Source organism: Acanthochromis polyacanthus, chromosome 7 (assembly GCF_021347895.1).
Source record: "Acanthochromis polyacanthus isolate Apoly-LR-REF ecotype Palm Island chromosome 7, KAUST_Apoly_ChrSc, whole genome shotgun sequence".
NCBI classification, from domain to species: Eukaryota; Metazoa; Chordata; class Actinopteri; family Pomacentridae; genus Acanthochromis; species Acanthochromis polyacanthus.
Window position 1 is genome coordinate 6,385,846 of NC_067119.1, and position 21,771 is coordinate 6,407,616.

The 21,771-nt window shown below is 39.4% G+C and overlaps 1 protein-coding gene across 2 annotated transcripts in view; it reads left to right on the top strand.

Annotated features, from left to right (window-relative positions):
* Positions 1-21,347, top strand: part of slc4a4a (solute carrier family 4 member 4a) — an 80,101-nt gene extending 58,754 nt beyond the window's left edge. Inside the window, exons 15-27 of one of the 2 annotated variants that reach the window (XM_022202583.2) lie at positions 1,060-1,334; positions 3,114-3,184; positions 3,627-3,812; positions 3,902-4,015; positions 4,991-5,152; positions 5,616-5,794; positions 7,501-7,573; positions 8,093-8,161; positions 8,335-8,508; positions 11,147-11,302; positions 12,963-13,056; positions 14,189-14,268; positions 17,726-21,288. In XM_022202583.2, the coding sequence (XP_022058275.1) occupies positions 1,060-1,334; positions 3,114-3,184; positions 3,627-3,812; positions 3,902-4,015; positions 4,991-5,152; positions 5,616-5,794; positions 7,501-7,573; positions 8,093-8,161; positions 8,335-8,508; positions 11,147-11,302; positions 12,963-13,056; positions 14,189-14,232 (1,597 nt within the window). In that variant the 3' untranslated portion in view covers positions 14,233-14,268; positions 17,726-21,288. Of the gene's footprint in view, positions 1-1,059; positions 1,335-3,113; positions 3,185-3,626; positions 3,813-3,901; positions 4,016-4,990; positions 5,153-5,615; positions 5,795-7,500; positions 7,574-8,092; positions 8,162-8,334; positions 8,509-11,146; positions 11,303-12,962; positions 13,057-14,188; positions 14,269-17,725 lie in introns of both variants that reach the window. The other variant, XM_051950625.1, reaches the window with a different exon arrangement.
* Positions 21,348-21,771: the final 424 nt, after the last annotated feature.

Here is a 21,771-nt window from a genome sequence, read left to right on the forward strand (position 1 = left end):
AATAGTGCTTTTCAAGACACTCAGAGATGCTTTACAAGATTATACGAATAAAATAATAACTTTTCAAGAGAAAAATACTGTAATACAAGTGATCACAGTTAACAGCAGGTAGTCAGTTTTGCATCTCAATAACAAATTAAACTGTGACCTCTTTCCCTATTTACTCAACATGCCATTTTCCTCATAAGTGACTTCATTTTCTGGGTCTGTGTAAAACTTTGCAGCCATTTGTTAAATTTGCACCACTAAAATAAATCGTTAATTACCCATTTTTAACCCTCCTGCTGTCCTGCAGGTCAAAATTGACCCGTTTTAAAGTTTGAAAATGTGGAAAAGTAGATATTTTCACAGTGAAACTTCTGATGTCCACATTTTCTACATTTTGGGAAATCTTTGAACATTTTTTGGTGGGCAAAAAGAAATGTTAAAAATGTTTCTTAAGAACAGTCACAAAAAAAATTGTGACCAGCGAATTTGGCTGGATTTTGGTTGATTTCTTTTTGTGAATGTTCTTAAAGAAAATATGAGAAGTTTGACTGATATATATGTAATCACTTTAGATAATTTTAGGATTTTTTGGAAGAATTTTACTCATTTTTGAAAATATTTCCAAGACGTTTCTTGCCAAATTTGGGGGATTAAAAAAAAAAAAAAAAAAAACTTTCAAGGGAAATTCTAAAGGAATTTTTGGAAATGTATTCCTGAAGGTTTTGTAAATTTTCAGAAATTTCTGGAATTTCTTTGCTGAATTTTTGGATTTCTTTCAGAGAAGGAAAGACTATATTTTGTGCCCCTAAATGAGGACAACAGGAGGGTTAGAGTTTAGGTCACGAATAGATGATGATCTCTGTTTAGTTTTTAAATGTTTAAGTTTGGCCAGTAGTGCAGTATTATGTGTTGTATAGATCATCCTTGGGTAATTAAAGTTCAAAACCTTTATTTGTTTGATTGTTTTTTGAAGAATTGCAAAGCTTGACACAGACCTTCTCTATGGGACTTTTCCTATGTCTTATAGATCATTACTACTTTTAAATATTTGCTGTTGTGTTTTCCTTTCAGAGATAATCAGTTCGACTACCTGGAGTTCCGTCTGTGGATCGGTCTCTGGTCGGCGTTCCTCTGCCTGGTGCTCGTGGCCACCGACGCCAGCTTCCTGGTCCAGTACTTCACCCGGTTCACTGAGGAGGGCTTCTCCTGTCTCATCAGCTTCATCTTCATCTACGATGCCTTCAAGAAGATGCTCAAATTGGCCCACCACTATCCCATCAACTCTGACTTTAAGATGGAGTACGTCACGCAGTACGACTGCCTCTGCATGGCTCCTGCTGTACTCGGTGAGATGTTGTTTAACTTCTGTTTCATCTAGAGGTCATAATAAGACACATTTCTATTGGTTGTTGCTGGTTTAGAGATCCTGTTCATGCACATTAAACTGAATGTTATTTGAATTGCACAAAGCAAGAAGGAAATATCTTGTAAACTGGCAGGAGAGCAGTGTGAGAGAAGCTTATCGTGTCATTTATTACTCTGCCAAGGAACGACGGAGTTATGTGATGATCAGCGTGCGTTTGTCCATCTGTCTGTCTGTTACCAACATTACTCAAAAACAGACTAACGGATTTGGATGAAATTTTCAGGGAAGGTCAGAAATGACGCAAGGACCAAGTGATTAGATTTTGGCAGTGATGCAGCTTATAGTCTAGATCCACAGATTTGCTGAAGATTTTTGTATCATTGCCAGACAGCAGCACAGCGTCACTGTAACCATGACAACAAGTGAACACTACATCAGCTGCCTGCTGGTGATCACATGATTGTGATCCTACTACAAATCCACTGCTGAGAACTTATTGGGACTTAAAAAATGATACAAGAAACAACTGATTAAATTGTGTGGGTGTTTCTGAGTCCCATCAATTCCCACCGCCTGCTACATATTCAGGTCACGTGATGCTGTATCCGTGCATAACGTACACATGCATAACACACGCCTGTGCTCAGTGCAAGGTCATTTTGTTTGTGGGTACATCTATATTAAATGGACACATTCTGTGCTGCCGTGATCTCTGATGATCAGTAACTAATAAAAAAATGCTGCATTTCTGATAATGCCATATGGGGAAATGAACAGGCTCTGAGTGCTTTTCTTGTTAAAAAGATGTTAAAATGTAGCGGTTCTATTGACATGATGTTTTAAGGACTAAGGCAACTAAGTCAGTAAGAATTCTAAGTAAATACAAGTATATAGTTCCCTTGTCACATTTATATCGAACTGACAAGCCTGTGTGGCTTTAAGAGTGACTAAGTCAAAGAGTTGCTGCAGTCATTTTGCTTAAATTACTGTTTGGTTGTTAGAAGCATTCCAGCTTCATGTCTGCTGAGTGTTGGTCTGTCTTTCTCTGTGGTGACCGAGGCTCAAGTGGTGGGTGTCCACTAATGACAGGGCTGGTGGTTCTACCTCCACGTGGTGAAGCAGTGAATGAGAAACACATTGTAAAGTGTTTGTAGGTGAGATCATAATGCAGACTATTTACTATGTGGCATTAAGTGCTGAGCAATGAAAGATCTTTTTAGTTTTGGCTTTTAAAAAATGTTGGTCAGACTTCTCTACAACATTGGGTGGCATTATAAAGCTTAGACTAATTCTAAATAACTTAAGCCAGGTTTATTAACAAAGAACTGGTGCCTTAGTAACCACTATACAAAGGATAAAGACTTTCTCAGTTTCCCCACACATTAAACATCCGTTTTGAAAATATAAATATGGCTGAATGAGCTGCAAAAAACCCCATAAACAAATAAAATTACATTGGAGGTCGCAATTTTACTAGGAAAGCCCATATAATGTAAATAATGGTGATTTCTGTACCAAAAAGCATGTTCCCTTATGTCAGGAGGCCTCTGTAGCACCACAATGCTTCATTTATTATGGTGTGTTGTTACACATTTTATCTTCAGAAAACTGTAATTCCTGCAATTTGGGTATCGCTCTTGACCATGATGTGATCATAATCAATAACATTCTGATTAAATCTTCAGCCCGACTAATAAAAGGCAAAAGCATTGATCAAATTGCTGTTCTGACAGGATGGTTGGTTGTTGTGTTTTTGCAGAAAACAGCACAGAGATCATTGGCGATCCTTTAGAAGGTACCTCAGTCTGGTACTGGAACAACACAGACCTGGTGAGTGCTTCCTGTTTTTAACCCTTTAAAAAAACAACTCAAACAGTCTTTTTACTCTTTATTTTACTATGCTGTGGTGCATATTTAAAGTACCTCTTCAAATAAAGTCTTGTTCAAACAGAGATTTTAGTCTACGAGTTCCTGGGACTATTTGACATTCTTGAAAAGCAGAATTTCTTGGAACTGTGTCACAAATCTCATGTTAACCATAAGTGGAAAGATAAAGAGTGAAGCAGTGATTGTCGGTTACAAGGAAGAGTGAGGAGTGTGATAAGATAAGCAGCTTGTTTGCAGTCTGAGGTTACTGTGACAGTTTGTTCTTCAAAACACAGAGTCTGAGGCAGCCACTGGAGTAAAAGTTTTGTTGAAATGTTTCTGAGTATCTGTTGCAGCCCTGACACTTGTTTGTAATAGTAAGTGTTTGTTTATCTGTGGTGTGCAGCCGATGAACGCCACGTGGTCGTCGCTCACGCGGGCCGAGTGCTTGAAGTACAAAGGCGAGCTGGTGGGGAAGGCCTGCGACTTCGTCCCAGACATTACTCTCATGTCCTTCATCCTGTTCTTCGGCACCTACACCTGCTCCATGTGTCTGAAGAAGTTCAAGACCAGCCCCTTCTTCCCCACCACCGTGAGTCACAGAACAAAGACCCCAGGGAGGGAAACGGGTTCTTCCAGCAGCAGCTTACTGAGAACATCTTTGTGTTTCTCTACATCCAGGTGAGGAAACTGATCAGCGACTTCGCCATCATCCTGGCCATCCTCATCTTCTGTGGAGTCGACATGCTCGTAGGAGTCGATACTCCCAAACTCATTGTGCCAAGTGAATTCAAGGTGAGAATCTTCAAAACCCCGGAACAATTAACGCTCTGAGCATCAACACCATTTATCAAAGTAGGAAGACAGAAAAACAGGAAGAATTTGTGGATTTTTACTTTTCAGACAGTCCGAAATCTTTGATATTTCAAAGATTTCATGTCTTATTAAGACATTCTTCAAAACTGAACTGTTACCAGATCTACATCAAAAATCCAGAGACTGTTCGGCTGAACTGCAGGCAGTGTTTACACAAAGCAGTTAAAGAAAAGTATGGAAGCAAATTAAAAATCCAAGTAGTAAAACAGCTTTAGTATGTAAAGACTCCATTTTTTAACACGTGGGCTTCTAAATGTCGGACATGCTGATTCCAGGGTTTGGGTGGGTGGGTGGATGGGTGGGTGGGTGGGTGGATGGAGGCTTTATTAATCCAGAGGGAAATTCAAGAAATGGAACCTGCTTAGAGTTGAGTGCATCCAACAGAACTGTTTCTTATAAATTACTTCGTAAAACCAGACAAGACTCCATGAAAGTCTCGTCAGAAAGTCCTGCATTTGCATCACCGCATGGTATTAATGCAACTTGGACTAACAAATAACCCAATTACTTTTTCCAGTCAGGTGAAGTAAATCATGTGGCTGTTTCTAAAGACAGCAAGAACCAACAGTAGATTTAGCAGCAGAGAGAATGGAAGTTAACTGCAGGCTTGTTGGCTTGATCCTCTGTTCTGACCTTGAACAAGCACTGAACCTCAACGTTTACCCAAGTAGGCAGAAATGTTGAGTCACTTTGGCCCAAACATCAACCAGATGAATGAAAAGTAAACCTCTCTGGGTTTGGATTGAATTATCAGCATGAATATAAAACCATTTATGATTCATGAGATGACTGATGTTGTTTAGTTCTTCTGACATTGTGCGTCTGTGATGAGAGCTGCTGTAACTTTGTGTTTTTTGACTCACATGTTAAAGCTTCTGTCTTTCCTCCTCACAGCCAACGAGTCCAAACCGGGGTTGGTTCGTGCCCCCATTTGGAGGAAACCCCTGGTGGGTTTATCTGGCGGCGTCTCTTCCTGCCCTCCTGGTCACCATTCTGGTGTTTATGGACCAACAGATCACCGCTGTCATCGTCAACAGGAAGGAGCACAAGCTAAAGGTAAATAAGAAGTAAATATTACAATAAATATTCCACAAATACATTTAAATCACAAATAAAAAGCTTGTTCATGCAGTACATGAGGGATGTTTTCACTTCTTCTTACCTGATTTATGTGACGTGAAGATTTTCATGAGTTGGCCACAACAAATTGTAGCCCTGTACAGACACTGGAAACCTTCACACTGAAGTTAAAGATGATTCTTCTCATGGGGGTGAGAGATGTTTCATGAGAGTGGCTGCACATGGTTCACTTCAAAAAGCAGCTCCATGTTCAGGGAGTCGCTGCTGAGGCCGAGGAGCTTTTCTTTGATTTCTGTGGACAGACGGTGCAGCTTTTTCCTCCACTCTATTAATGATGAGTCCATGTTAGAGGTTTCAGGTCTGCGTGTCTCTGCAGCTGTTCTCTGCGTACAGTCTGAACATGCGTCGCCTCTGACCCCCTGTTTGTTGTCTGAACCAGAAAGGGGCGGGTTACCATCTGGATCTGTTCTGGGTGGCTGTTCTGATGGCCGTCTGCTCCTTCATGGGTCTGCCGTGGTACGTCGCCGCCACCGTCATCTCCATCGCCCACATCGACAGTCTGAAGATGGAAACTGAGACTTCGGCTCCCGGAGAGCAGCCCAAGTTTCTGGGTGTGAGGTGAGGACGGCGTGATGTCCAACGCTCAGGGCGGAAAACACCAACTGAGCATTTTTCAGATGCTTTAAATTCTTCGTCTCCATCTGGAGCCACGCTAAAGAACACAATGTATGACGCAAAATGACGACCGATGTTCGGAGAAAGCAGTGCTAAACATTTAACGGAATAAATTAGCTGAAATTAGGGCTGGGATTTTAACTTGTTAATTTAGATTAATACAGTACAGAAAAAGTCAAGCGCATTTATTCGCACCTTTCTCAGTTCTCTAACCTCTGGCACACCACTAACACTGATGACACTCAGTCCAGTAGGTGGCAGGCCTTAAATAAGATCATTTAAAGCATAAAAACCTTCCTAAGTAATGTACATTGTACTACAGAGTTTGTTTTGGCTCAGCCTAAGCTCTCGCTCATGGAATATAGTCATAAAAGCTTACTGACAGACAAAACGTGAATGGTATCTTGTGGCACCGTGTGTAAATCTGGTAAACAAACAAATCAACAGCTACGTGATCTAATCACAGAAGCAGCAGCTAACTAAATATGTGCGTACGCATCACAGCATGAAAGTAGGCCTTTCTTTAAACACATGACAAGACGTGTAAGATGTTAAGTTGGCTATACATTGTGCTTCCAATATCTCATTCTTGTTTTTAATGGGTAATCAACCTAAAGTCTGTTTTCCATCTGTGAAGAAGATTGCAGTAATCTGTGAATGTAGCAGACAGATGAAAAATGCAGATAAATAGAAATGAAACAAACATTTTTGTTTATTTGAATTGAAAAACCTCGAGTCAAACATTGCTATTTGACAAAATGTGATTAATCGTGATTAATTATTACAAAGCCTCTAATTAATTAAATACATTTTTTTAATCGTATGCCACCACTAGTTGAAATTAAAAAAATGTAGTGTACATTGAATGATTAGCTTTGAATTGAGCAGTTCAAGGATTTTGCTTTTAGAAAAAAGTTGTGAGTCAGATACGAACAAACTGCCCTCATATTTAATCAGTTCCTCTTTGGGAGTTAATGGCCGTTATCTAACACACAAACTGGAACAAAAACAAAACAATTCTAGTTGGAGGTGAACTGAAGCTGATTTGTGTCTGGAGTTGATAAGCTGATTTAGTTTGTGAGAAAAGCCAAACTTCAAAAACATTTACACAACAGATTACAGTTGGATTCTAATCCTGGCAGCTCAAATACTGTTTGTTCCTGATTTTTAAAAGCTTCACTCCGGAGCTCAGTGGAGATTCTTACAGCACTTCACTTCCATGAATCTCCTTTAACTGTGTTACAAAAGCACTTCTTCTGGCTGCTATTTATTAGTGGCAGAACTATTTAGGTTTTATGATTTTCAGTATTAAAACATTCCATTTTCTATATTTTTTCTGTTAATCGATAGCTGGCAACTCTTTCTTCGCCTATTTTAGCTTGTTTTCATGTGTGTCTGATGTCCTCCTCTGCCTCCTGATGTGTCAGCTGCAAGCTGAGCTAACAAACACTGAAACATCCAAACCAGCTCTGAACTTCCTACAAACTCGGGTCGTGTTTTTGTGGAAATTTGCAAGCAAACAGCACCGTTATTCAGACTGCTTCAGCTGAAACTTTATTGTTGTAAAAGATGCAAGAATATGCTAAATAAGTTATGAAATGATATCAGAATTTTAGCATCATGACACTTAATTTTGTTTTTGTTTGCAGAGAGCAGAGGGTCACTGGTGTGTGTGTGTTCATCCTGACAGGACTGTCTGTGTTCATGTCTCCAATTTTAAAGGTAATTCATCAGAGTGTCTTGTGTAAACTGATTCAACTTTTGATGATAGAAACAAATACATTTAAATGTTGATAATCTCTGTGACAGATCTGCTAACTTACAGTAATAAAGTCCTGTTAGCAGTGTTGTTGTTTTAGGCTGAGTTCAATCTATTTACGTCACTTTTACGACTGAAATCTACATCAGAATGTCACAACAGAAGTATTTATATAATCTGATTTTGAATCCTTACTGACAGACTAAACTTTATGCATCTACAAGATGTAGCGCTTTGCATTGTGGGATTGTTAGCAGAATCTACAGTAGATGTCATAGAAAGACGTTCTGAGTGACCTGTGTAAATTTCACTCTTGAACTTCAGAACTGCTTGAATACAATGGAGCAATTTTATTCACGTTAACTAGAAATGTTCTGCTTGTTTTGTGAAAGCTGCATTTTTTTAGCATCTGTGAATGTAAACAACAGAATGGATTGTTGTAGGTTTATATTTATGAGTATTTATCCATCTATTTGCTCCAGTTCATCCCGATGCCGGTGCTGTACGGAGTCTTCCTGTACATGGGAGTCGCTTCTCTCAATGGAGTGCAGGTGAACTTTATGCTTTCTCTTCTCATCATAAAATCAAACTAAAACGATGGATTACACACTAAAGGAAGCTCATCTGACAACACATGATTCCTATCCTCCTGAAGACAAAATGAAAAGTTAAAGCTGATCTCCAGAAAACTTACTTCCTGTTGTGTGTGTGTGTGTGTGTGTAGTTCATGGATCGTCTGAAGCTGCTCCTGATGCCGGCCAAGCATCAGCCGGACCTGGTTTACCTGCGACACGTTCCCCTCAGGAAGGTCCACCTCTTCACCTTCATCCAGGTGCTCTGCTTGGCTCTGCTCTGGATCCTCAAGTCCACCGTGGCTGCCATCGTCTTCCCCGTCATGGTGAGACACCTTCATATGGAGAGTCATCCAGAAGTGACCTCTGAAAGACACAAGTTACACTGAGTTTGTGATTTGTGGATAAAATGCAAAACTAGAGTAAGATGTATTTCATGTTACAACAATCAGGAGTTTGATCTTGCACAGTACATAAATTAAAAAGTCTTGCATTCAGTGGAAATGACCTCATCTGAAGGAGTTTTACTCAGTTGTCAAACAGATTCAGGAATCAGTTGTTATCATGTGACCTTCCTCTAAAAGTGTAATGGATCTGAACTCAGCTTTTAGGCAAGACAGGTTTATTTGTAGAACACAGTCCATCCATCCATCCATTCTCTATACACTGCTTTATCCTCACTATGGTCACGGGGGGGGGGGGGGGGGGGGGGGGGGGGCTGGAGTCTATCCCAGCTGACTCGGGCGAAGGCAGGGGACACCCTGGACAGGTCACCAGTCTGTCACAGGGCTACATATACAGACACACAATCACACTCACATTCACACCTACGGACAATTTAGAGTGATCAATTAACCTCAGCATATTTTTGGACTGTGGGAGGAAGCCGGAGTACCCGGAGAAAATCCACGCATGCACAGGGAGAACATGCAAACTCCATGCAGAAAGATCCCAGGCCCAGGCTGGGATTTGAACCAGGGATCTTCTTGCTGCAAGGCGAAAGTGCTCACCACTACTCCACTGTGCAGCCCAGGACACAGTTCATACACAGTGCAATTCAAGGCACTTTACAACCACAAACAAATGCATTCAGAATAATGATTTAAAGCTAAACACACATTAAAATAATAGAAATAAAACATAAAAGTAGACATTAAGATCATAAAAGTGCATTAAAATACAATAAAACATCATCTAAGAGAAAGCTGCAGGAAACAATCTGGTTTCAGGCCTGATTTCAAAGAGCTGACGGTTTGAGCAGAACTCAGGTGTTCAGGAAGTTTGTTCCACAGGTGAGGAGCATCATAGCTGAACGCTGCTTCACTATTTTTGGTTCTGGGAACTCCCAGTAGTAAACGTGTCCCCAATGACCTGAAGGCTCTGGATGCTTCACATGGAGATAATAAGTCCAGGATGTGTTTCAGAGCTTTTAGACCAGGAGTCAGATTTTGAACTCTGTCCTTTGACCAACAGGGAGCCGGTGATGTGATGCGAGGACCAGTGGAATGTGGTCCAGTTTCATGGTGATAGTTAGGACTCTGGATCAACTGCTTTGATCGATTTCCTGTTAAGAACTGTAAAGACACCATCACAGTAATCTAACCTACTTACTATAATGAATGACAATAAAGACGAGGAGACCAGGAGAGTGAGCAGCGTGTAAGTGGTGTGTATAATGTGGAAATCAGCACTGCAAAAGCAAAACTAGGACAATCCTGTAGTTATATTTTGTGTAAACTAAAATTAATTGCAAAATATAATTTTTTCTTAACTAGTATAGAGGAATTTACTTCATTCTATAAAACAGAGCTTCTACTTTAGAGTCTTGATCGCCCAATTTGCATCAAATCTTTTACCAGCTGCTTAGTACATTTAGTCTCCTGTAGTCTGTGGATGTTAACTTTGCTATATTTTACTGAAACTGAGATGACTTTATTAATCCCCAAAGGGAAAATAAGTTGTTACAACAGCATGGATTTTCAATAAAGGGGTCAACAATAAGACAACACAGAATATTAGGGTATAAAGTGAAGGTAAAATATAATATATTTTTAAAAAAATCAAGCGAATATATACGAGTGACAGAATGTGTAAATGACATAAGAAGGTGCAGACGAGTTTACAGACATAAAGGCTGACGTTTAAGAATGTAAAATGGTTTAATCAGAGGGTAAAGTGATGAAGTCAGCTCAGACGAAAACATAATATCACAGCACTAAAAACTGAAGAGTTAAACAATCCCAAAATGAAAACTCGCAGTCTTGTTTTTGCCACAACTCTACGCTGCACATGTAGTCAGTAAAAATAGAGACAAATCTACTGGATTAACAGTTGATAGTTTTGGGATTTTGGTTACCTGATAACAGCTCTAATCCATTTATATGAAGCTGCAGCTAAAAGCTCCCAAAAAGTGCTCAGTGAGTGGAGCTTTGTCATCAACCTACATTTTTTAAAGTCATAAATGAACAGAATGGAAGAGAAGCGTCCATTTTCAGTTAATAATCAGTTTTCTGTCTGCCGCCAAAACAAGATTCGCCTGTTTTTTTTCTAGGATGAGTGTCCAAATGGTATCAGAGGAGCGATAAAAGCAGGATCACAGCTACAACGACCCACTTTAATATGTAAATGAAGTTTATCGTTTGCTCTGAGAGGATTGTTTATCAGAGCGACAAAACAGCTTCACATAAAAACAGTTCAGGGCCACTATTGCAGCACGCAAGACTTTTTTAGGTGATTTACTGAACTTCAACCTGAACTTTTTCTTTCTGCTTTCAGGACGGACGTGTTGAAACCAGATTCATTTAACATTTCTGTTATTTGAGCTAAAAAAGTCCCAAGTGTGTTAGTATCGTGCCATTTTCAGTGCAGTAAAACACACAACATGAAGGGTTTGGAACTTAAATATCTGCTCGGTTTTCAAAAAGCTAAAAATCCACAGTCTAACTCTTGTTCTGCTGCTTCCAGATCCTGGCTCTGGTGGCCGTGAGGAAGGCCATGGATTACATGTTCTCCCAGCACGACCTCGGCTTCCTGGACGACGTCATTCCAGAGAAGGACAAGAAGAAGAAGGAGGACGAGAAGAAGAAGAAGCGGGGCAGCATGGACAGCGACGCCGAAGACGTAAGTAGTTTGAGTTGTTGTTTTAACGTCACCGAGGAGACACCTGAATGCATCACCGCCAAAAAAACATAAAAGGAATGCCTGATTTTGTTTCTGTTTATCTGTGTTAGCCCAAACTCCAGCACATCCTCTTATCCCAGGTTTCTTTGTTTCTAGTCCAAAGGAGGGTTTATCCACAAAACCAAGGTTCCTTTAGCTGGAAGTTAGTCTGTTTACTGAAGCTGAGGAGGTTTGAGAAGTCCCAGATATTAGACATATGGTTGAAGTTTCAGTTTGGATTTATTTAAGACAGCAAGCAAGAAGAGATGAGCTTCTAACAGTTTCTTGTACATGTTTAGAATGTAGTTGTCTGAGTGTGTTTCAGGTTCACAGATTGATTCTTACAGTCTTAAATCTGGATTTTAAGATGGAAATAGAAGTGTTTGTGGGAGGAGTTTGGTCACATTTCTTCAACTGTTTCTTTGACTTGAGACTTAAAACTTTGCACTCTGTATTTCAGGACAGATCCTCCAGTTCAAACAACTCATTTATTATTCCCCGCCTCCACGAAGTGGAAAAGGGGGATATAGGTTTGGCCTCCGTCCGTCCGTCCATGCTTCCGTGCGTCCATCCGACATGAAGGAGACAGCTTTTCTCGGAAACTATTACAGCTAGGATTACGAAACTTAGTGTGTAGCTTCACACCATGGACACCTTGATCAAGTTCGAAAATGAGACCTGTGCGATAATATTTAACAGAGTTATGGTCCTTTATCACTATTTTGGATATAGACTCATAGACATCACATGTGGCGGGGGATATTGATGACCATGTCGTCTTGTTCTGGTTTGATTTTGTTTGTAGAAATGAATCAAAGGAGAAAATAGCTCCATTCAGTGAGAGGAGAGTTACAGTATCATGGATTAGTGAGGTGGTGTTTAAGACAGTTTGTTCTTTGGATTTGTTTTGGTTAAAAAGCGTTTGTCTGATACTTGAGTAAATCGAAGCTGCTGCTCCAATTATGTCATGAATCTTCATCAGTGCAGATAATTACATGTTTTGCTCCACTTAGAAACCATGGCGACACAAGAAGCCATTACATTTTTAGATCAGGTCTCATTATTCTGAAGTCTTTTAGGAACAAAGCTGCTTATTAAACAATTTCACTAATGGAAGAAGATTTTCTAAACAGAGTTTTGGCCCATGAAGATCATGAAACTATCATCAGCTGTAGTCTTGAAGATGAAGTGTCTTTCACTCATGACGAAGTTGTTGAATACAGAAAATCATTTCAGTTGCAACAGAAACCGACATCTTTGGTAGAGGTGTTCATTCCTGGTTGTAAATTTAAACATCGCTCATCAACAGCATAGTGAAGCTGTGAAGCAGTGACGTGGGTCAGTCACAAAGTTATGAGACTGCTCATGTTGTGAGTCCACAAAGTCTCCAACAGACGCCTGACTCTTTGTTACTCAGTGTTACTATTCATACTGGTGTGATTCGCTCCGTGCATCACAGTCGACTGTTTTTTTGTTTTAATCTCACAGCGTAATCAGTCTGGACTCCTCATTGAATGAACAAAATGATTGAAGGAACTAATGCTGGTTCACTATGAACCCAGGTGTCCGTGTTGATTCCCTCCAGAGATTCAGTCTTGGGATGTGTTTCTCTCTCCAACAGTCTGACTATCCTTACAATGAGAATGTTCCCAGCATTAAAATCCCCATGGACTTGATGGAGCAGGAGCCCTTCTTAGGCGATAAGGCCTCTGACAGTGAGTAGAACCACCTGCAGCACCGAGGAAACATACTCGCTCCCCCTCTTCAGTCTGATAACTCTTATTCCTTCTTCCTCTGACGACGTCTTCTGTCACGAAAGCCTCGTCAACTTTTAACTTGTCTTTCCCTGCATGACATTAACGTGTTCTTCAACCTCAGGTGTGAAACATGCATGAAATCTAACCACTTCCTGTCTTGGATTATTATGTGTTCTAACTATTTTCTCTTTTTCTTTTCTTGCTTGCTTTACCTAATCCTTATTTTCCATCAGTTTACAGTTTAAGTGTTCCTCTTTCTGTTGGTCTTGTGATTTGTGTTGTTGGATTTTATTCAACTTTATGTACAAGAGTATCTCTGACAATTAGAAATGTTACCCTCAATACATACATGTAGTTACTGAGGGTAACATTAGAACAAATTCCAGTTAGCTCTCCGACTTCCGCACATTTTTTTTTACTGCTATTTGACTACTATAGTACCTTTTTACACATAAAAGTCACTGCTGTTTTAAAAGTGCTAATATATTGTTTTATGAACTTACATTACTTTAAAATTTGAACATGGTATATAGTGTGATATTTTATACCAGTGTGATGGCAAGCAAATTTCATTCAACTTGTGTATGTTATGAATGACAGTAAAGTGGCTTCTCTATCGTAAAATAATTATACATCATCCCCAGAAAGGAGTGCTTAGAGTATCTTCAGGTACAAGGATAACTTATAAAAATACTTCAAAACTACAGCTGAGTACGACATGCTCCAATACGTCTGAAAACATGTTTACTTTCTTCTTTTGTCATATTTAATTACTTTAGAGAGAAATAATTTGGGTTTTCTGCGCGTAGAACTTAACCCTTTAATAATGAAGCTTCACTATCAAATTTAAGAGCTACACTCACAAACTAGTCACACTGAATCTAAGCAGATTATCTAATAAACAGACTGTATGAAGGTGCAGGGTGTCTCTGCAGCAGCTGGTTTTATTGGCCGGTTTTTCGTCTCTGGTTCAAAGTGTTTCAATGAAATCGGCTGCTGTTGTGTTTGGTTTAGACTGAAAACCCGCAGTGTAAAGTCAGTTCAAAGCTCGTCTCCTGCTCGCTGATGTCTGTTTGTGTTTCCCCCTCAGGAGAGAAGTCCCCATCATTCCTTGAACGACACACATCGTGCTGAGCAGCTCCGCTACTATCAGGCCAACTGCTTGTCCAGGTGAGTGAAGCTAAAACCCGACGTCCTCAAACCAACAGGACAAATAAAACAGGCACCGGTATTTCTTTGTGCGGTGCCATGAAAGGTCGTTAAAGGTCACAGGGCGAGCTAACTAGCTAACCTGTAATGCATGTCTGAACTTTAAAGGTCAGCTAGGCTAATTAGCTTACGTATGGCTAAAGTGTATTTCTTCAATGGGGAGCAGAACGCCGGGCGCCATATGTCAGTTCAGCTGTCTCCTCTCTCATGTCTGTGGACGGATTCAGTCTTATTCCACTGAAGAAACTGTAGAAGTTTAGCTTCAAGGAATAGTTGACCAATATTACCTGGAACCTCAAGTAATCGGTTGTCTGTGATCCTGGTGGAAAACAAACAGGTCCTGTGATAATATTAGTGCTGTGTGAGTCTTCATATCGTCGATCATTGCAAGGTTTTTTGTTTCCTTCTGACCTTTATCTTGCTCTTTTCCTTCTTAAGACTCACGGAAGCGGCACTGATCCTTATAAATGAAAGTTTCAACTGCATTTTGGTTGCAAGCTTCTCATTCCATTCCATTTTTCAGGTCATTCTAGTCTTGTTTGAATAGAGATCAACTGGACCAGTAACAGATATTTTACCGCTTTTTGGACCTTTATTTGGCAGATAACCTGGACGTTGCTCTTCCTAAAGTTTCTTCCATTTTCCCCCTGGTTAAAAGGGTTGTTTTGGGGATAAATGTCCGCCGCACCGTTCCGCCGATAAGAGCTTTAGAGGAAACAATCGGTCTGGAAAAGGCAGAACAAGCCGTGTTTTTGGGCAAATATTTGGAGCGGTGATTATGATGCTCAGGATGAGATTACGTTCCTCCATCATCCTGTCACGATAACCGGGATGCGTCGGGTCACGTTTTCTTCCTGTATCGACCCATCTGTTCTGTGATTGTGGTAACGCCGCTGACCAGAAGAGGATTAGTGTTTGGAACAACGTGTGAAAAGCAGCTGGGATTATTTTTGTTGTAATTTTGTTGAGATCAGGCTGGTTTCTGGTGACGACTGGGACTGAAAACATCTTAATCTGAATGTATTGAAGCTATATTCACCCTAATAACTGGTTCTTTAGCTCTTCCCAGTCTTTTGACCAATTTAATTTTCTTGAATTAACTATTGAAGACAGTCAGGAAAGGAGACAAAGTCAGGTTTTTGAGCAGCACTCAGCTAGAGTGCTGCTCAAAAACCTGACTTTGTCTCCTTTCTTGAATAGTTTGACCTCATGCGACTCTTAAAAACCTTCAGTAGTTGAGACAAGTGAGACTCAGGAAGACTGGACTGGATCTAAATCACAGTAATGACATTACGCTGCCCCCCGTTAAAACTAATCCCGTCCCACTAAGACCGAAGCCAAATTGCTTTGAGCTCGGATGACGTCAGGAGTCATCAAACAGGGATCACTGGGAGTTTCTCAGCAGCATTCAGGCACCAAAGAATCAATGATTATCAACTGAAAATGAACTGGCAACAACTCTGATAAATCATTTTTAAGCAAAAACACCAAAAGATCACCGGATCCAGCTCCTAAAATGAGAACATTTGGTCTTTTTGTGCCGTCATCTTTGATAGTAAACTGAATATTCTAAAGATTTTGTGCTGCTGGGTTGACTGGTGATCTGTCTACGTATTATTATGATGATCAGAATGTAAAATGTAATGCAGGGCAGTAACAGTTCCTCTACATGACATGGTGAATCTAAGTACTAAAACTAAAGAACCAGGACATGCTGGAGTTGACTGAAGATGTTTAACCTCTAATCTAAAAGGTGTCTTCAGGTCTAACTGACTGGTTTCAGGCATTTATCTCCAGCGGGGTTGTTATTTTTGGGGACATTTTGAGAGTTTCTAGAGTCTCTGGGAGGTGTGATTTGGTGTTAAGCTAACTGGTAAAAGATCTCAGGATTACATCATAAATGGCATCACAGATCATCTCTTGTTCAGGTTTAGTTTGACTTAGATTGATTCTAAGACCCGGGTCCTTCAGATGTACGTGGACCACTGAATCCTGACCTGAGTAGACTCTAAAATGTCGTCATGCGTTTATGAAGCGATTGTTTAGTTTCTCCAGTATACAGAGCTGAAGGCTCCTCACTGTGTTGCTCTGTTTATGCCTGTGTTTAGTCCTCAGATTTAGTACAGGTTAAATAGTGCAAGCAGAGAGCATTGTGGGGGTTTAGCTGGTAAAGGAGCACCATGACAAAGACTTCATGCTGCCCCAACTGCCGTGGGGTGGCATGGCTCAGTGGGTAGAGTGGCCGTCTTGCAACCGGAGGGTTGCCAGTTCGATCCTTGGCCCGTCGTGCTCATGTCGAGGTGTCCCTGAGCAAGACACCTAACCCCTAATTGCTCCTGATGGGTTGTAGTTGGCGCCTTGCATGGCAGCTTCTGAGTGTGTGTGAATGGGTGAATGTGATGTATCATGTAAAGTGCTTTGGGTACCTTGCAGGTGGAAAAGCGTTATATAAATACAGACCATTTACCATAAAGATCACAACATGCACACACGTGTTAAATCAAGCTGTGACAAAGACAATGATCACATGTCCTAAGAAGACATGAACCACTGTGTGTGTGTGGATGTTTTTAAGCTCGTACAACAACAGATACTGTCAAACTGATCAATTAAAAACAGCCGTAATCAGGACTGACTGCCAACACAAAGAGAAGAGAATCTCAGACTACAGCGCTGTAGCTTCAGTCTGCATCACTGCACCGTATCTCTATAGAACAGATAGATGCACTCTTATAATACTCGAGTTTGATTGTAAATACCAGCATTTTAGGCCCCTTAGTCCACAGTCAATGACAAACCCTCTCACATCCAAAAAACTGTTTGTTTTAATCCTGTGTGGTTCCTGTTAATGTGGTTGTTTCTCGAACTGTCATGGTAACTTTGTGTCTTCGTTGTAGAGATTCGAGGAGAAATTAAGTTGTACAAAATGGTGTTCATCAGGGCAACAACTGCAACTCTAAAAACGCAATTTTATTTAAAAAAAAAAACTAATTACAGAAAATCTTAAATTCAGTAAATTTGTTTTCATGCAAGTGTCAAGCAAATTTAAACAAAACTTCTGAATGGTTAAAAAAAATTGGACAATTACTTTTTTATAAAGCTTTAGAGGCTGTAAATAACAGCACTTTTCACATCTGTCCATCTACCTACACATCATCTATCCATCCATCTACCTATCCATCCATCTATCTACCAATCTATGTACCTATTTGTCCATCCATCTACCTATCCGTCCATCCATCTACCAATCCATTTACGTATCCGTCCATCTATCTACCAATTCAGCTACCTATCTGTCCGTCCATCCGTCCATCTATCCATCTATCCATCCAACTTATCCGTCCATCTACTCATCTGTTCTTCTATCTATCTGTCCATCTGTCTGTCTGTCCTAACACAAATTCTGTTTGTGTTTCAGCCCTGAGATGAGTCCGCTGAAGTCTGTGCCTCAGATTAGAATAGACATGGACCCAGACGATGATAATTCCTTCTTCTGGAGGAGCAGAGGATCTGAAACATCTCTGTAGAGCACCGAGCCACCGCCTGGCAGCACCACAACACTGTATTGTACTGATTCTTTTTAACTCTAAATCTCCTCGACTTCAAGACTTCCTTTAAATAAGTGGCGCTGGAACAAAAAGGGAAAAAGAAAACCTTTTATTTTCACCTTTTACTTTCTGCACCGTCGTCTCTTGGTATTTTTCTCACCACTCCACAGTCAACAGTGTTTGTATTCAAACTGATTAACTCTATGCAACTCCTCCACATATCACTGATCAACGGTAAACGCTGCCCTCCTTGCTCTTTTTATATAAATATATATAAATATCATCTGTCTGAATTTTTATATAAACCGAATTACTCTAATAACGTTTTCCTGTAGCAGGAAAATTATGTTTTTTTATAGCTCTACCTCTTGCTGTAGATTCGACGCTTGTCATGAACGAATGCAACATGTTGATTTTTAACGCAGCATGGGGTTTTGATATTTTCTCTCTGTCCTCTTGTAGAGTTGAGATGATTCCAGAGATTCACTGTATTATAGCCTGACAGGAATAAAGATAGATATTTAAGTTAATTAACAGTTAATTAACACTGCACATTTGTGTGTGCACGAGGTAAATATTTTTATCACGTTCTGATGCAGTTCTGATTGCTTCACCTTCCTCTTTCTAACTTTCTTTCTTTCACACGTTCACTTCGAAGCTTTTGTTACTCGTTTAAATTAAATCACGTTCCTCTTTTTTTTTAATGATTTCGTTGTGTGGATGTCGGTAACGTTTCTCGTGTCTTTTTTCTTTTCTTTGCGCGTAGAACAGTTCAGCGATACATAACGATCCGATTTTCCTCAGCCAAACTTAAAGTCTAACTAGAAAAGCATATCGTGATTGCTTGTGCTGCACAAACTACTTTACCTAAGTGGCTTATAAGAGATTGATCCAGACTGAAATTCAAACGATTTGGGAAAAAAGGATACAGGAATCACGTAAAGCTCCGTGCAGTGGGACGGCTTCAGCTCACAGCGAGGATATTTGTGGTGTTGGAATACTCTGATGTTTTAGTTTCATACGTTTAAGGATGTGTCATTAGAACTCTCTGCTGCAGCCTCTTCTTAACCCTCCTGTTGTCCTTATTTACTGGCTCAAATAGAAATTGTTCCCTTGTCTGCAAAAAATCCAAAATTATGAAAAAAAATCCACAAATTTCTGAAAATTTGTAAAACCTTCAGGAAGAAAATTCCAATAATTCCTTACAAGTTTTATTTAAAAAAAAGATTAGCAAGAAATTTATTGCAAATAGTTTTTAATTTTTTTAAAAAATCTTCCAAAAAAATCCTAAAAATATAAAAAATGATTCCATATACATCAGTAAAACTTCCAATATTTTCTTTAAAAAAAAATCTACCAAAATCCAGCGAATTTTGGCTGTTTTTTTGTGAATGTTCTTAAGAAACATTTCTTTTTTTCCACCAAAAACTATTGAAAATGTGGACATAAAAAGTTTCACTGTGAAAATATATTTTTTCCACATTTTAAAAAGGGCTGATTTGACCGCAGGACAACACGAGGGTTAAACAAATTAGAGCTGCTGTTGTATTCTGGAAGCTTCCTGGATGCAAACGGACCAACAAAGAAACACAAAAAGAAAGTTTCATATAACAACACTGTCATTATTTTATCTGGTTGTTCAACTCGACCGACTTCAACTGAGTCAGTCAGTGACCCCATGCTAGTGAGCGCGACATTAAACCCAAAGGACTTTAACAGTTATTATTAGTTCATGTCTGTCTGATAAAATAAGGCTGAAAATGTTGAAACTCCACATTTACTCCATGTTTCTGTTTCACAGTGTTTCCTGCAGAGTGGCCAGTAAGTCAAATAATAAACCATCACATCTGACAAACTGACAGATTTCCAGTTTATTTTAATCCTGTGTGTTTCCTGTTAACATGGCTACTGTTTCTGTAAGCATCAGGATGACTTTGCGCCTCCGTTTTTGAGATTCTGGGAGAAAACAAGTTGCACAAAAAGGGCAACAACCACAACACTAACAAGAACAGCACTCAGAGAGCTCAGTACTCCACCAAGGCTGCTCAGGCATCGTATCATTTCTGATGGATAAGTCCTGATAAGTCCTCAGCGGTGGATTTGTAGTAGGATCACAGTCATGTGATCGTCAGCAATCAGCTGATGTAGTGTTCACTTGTTGTCATGGTTACAGTGATGTCGTGCTGCTATCTCACAATGATACAGAAATCTTTAACAAATCCGTGGATCCAGACTATAAGCTGCATCATTGCCAAAATCTAATCACTTGATCTTTGTGTCATTTCTGACCTTCACTGAGAATTTCATCCAAATCTGTTTTTCAGTAATGTTGTGCACAGAAACACAACCGTACGCTGATCGTCACATAACGCTGCGTATTAATAATAAATCCTGTACTAGACTACAGAAAGTCTTATACACAGTGAACTTATTTTCATCTGAGTGTCAAGAAAATTTCAATAGAACTTCTGAAATGTTGTAAATTTTTTAATTAGGATTGTTTTTAGAAAGCTTTGGAAGCTGTGCAGCGTCAGCGTCAGAAGGTGGCGCTGTCGGCTACGTGGCTGTAATAAACAGCAGAATTACTAATTTACACGAGCTACTCTGAGAACATTTCATTGAGTCTCTAGGAACTAAAACATCTCATCAAATCTCTAACGAAGCACACTTCAGAATTTACTTGTTTTGGCAAAACTGTGGACATCTTTTTGTTTGTTTTCAAAAACTTTCTTTAACTCAAATACTTCAAAAATGTGAATAAAACCACGTTCTGAACACGCAGTTTGAGCTATTTTCACTGAACTGAGGTAACTGGTCAAAACTAGATCCTGTTCCTCTTATTTCTGCACTTTTTCACTCATTTGTTCCTCGTTTGCTTCGACCTCAGAAACTTCGTACAAACCAGATTTCTGTTTGATGATTAAAGTTGTTCATAAAGCCGTTGGTGCAACAACTTCTTCCTCCCTGAATCTGTGCTGGTGGTGAAAACAAAGTTATCAGAGCTACATTAATGTGAAACACAGCAGGTTGAAATAAACTTTAATTAACCCTTAAAGTCTAAAATGTCTCCACTGAATCGGTATCACTGAAGCACTTTGTTTTTTATTTGAAACCGTCTTCATCGCCGCTACACGACGGCTCAAACCAAAACAGGAAACTCTAAAAGCACCGGGTGTTTGTTTTGTCTTGAGATGAAGTCACAGTGTTTGTTTGTTTGTTTTGTTTGAGGAGCTGTTAGTTCAAAGATCTACGACATGAAGCGAGAAACTTAACTCTAGAAAACCGAACACTGATACTTCCTTTCTTTTCTTCTTCTTTTTTTTTTTTTTGGATTAACATTTTTGTGACTTTCTAGACCAGGTGAAATGGTTTATGTTAGAATTTATATTTTTCAAATGAAATGTACATTGAAAATAAACAGAGTTATCAAACAGCGACTGTGTTCTGCTCCTCAGTCTGAACGAAACAAAAGAATAAATGAAAAATGAAACACTTTGAAGTCCTTTTCATCTCATGTTGTTAAATTAATCTCCATCAGTTTCACAATTTTTAAAGAAAAGTCGACATTTTCTGATTTTAGCGTCTTAAATGTGAATATTTTCTGCTCTATTTCCTTCTTTATGACAGTAAACTGAATAGACTGTGGACAAAACAAGACATTTTTCACCATTTTCTGGACTAATAAACTAAAGAATTAATCAAGAAAACCACAGACAGAATGATCAACAATTTAAGTCATCACTAACTGCAGCCCAGGTACAAAGAAAATTAATAAAATTAGATTTTAATGTCATTTAAATAAACCCCAATGTATTTTTGTTGCATAAAAAGCCTCAATAATTCATTTTTTCTTTGACTTATGATAATAAATCATTGTTTTGGGGTTTCTAGACTTTAAATTAAACAAAATAAAATA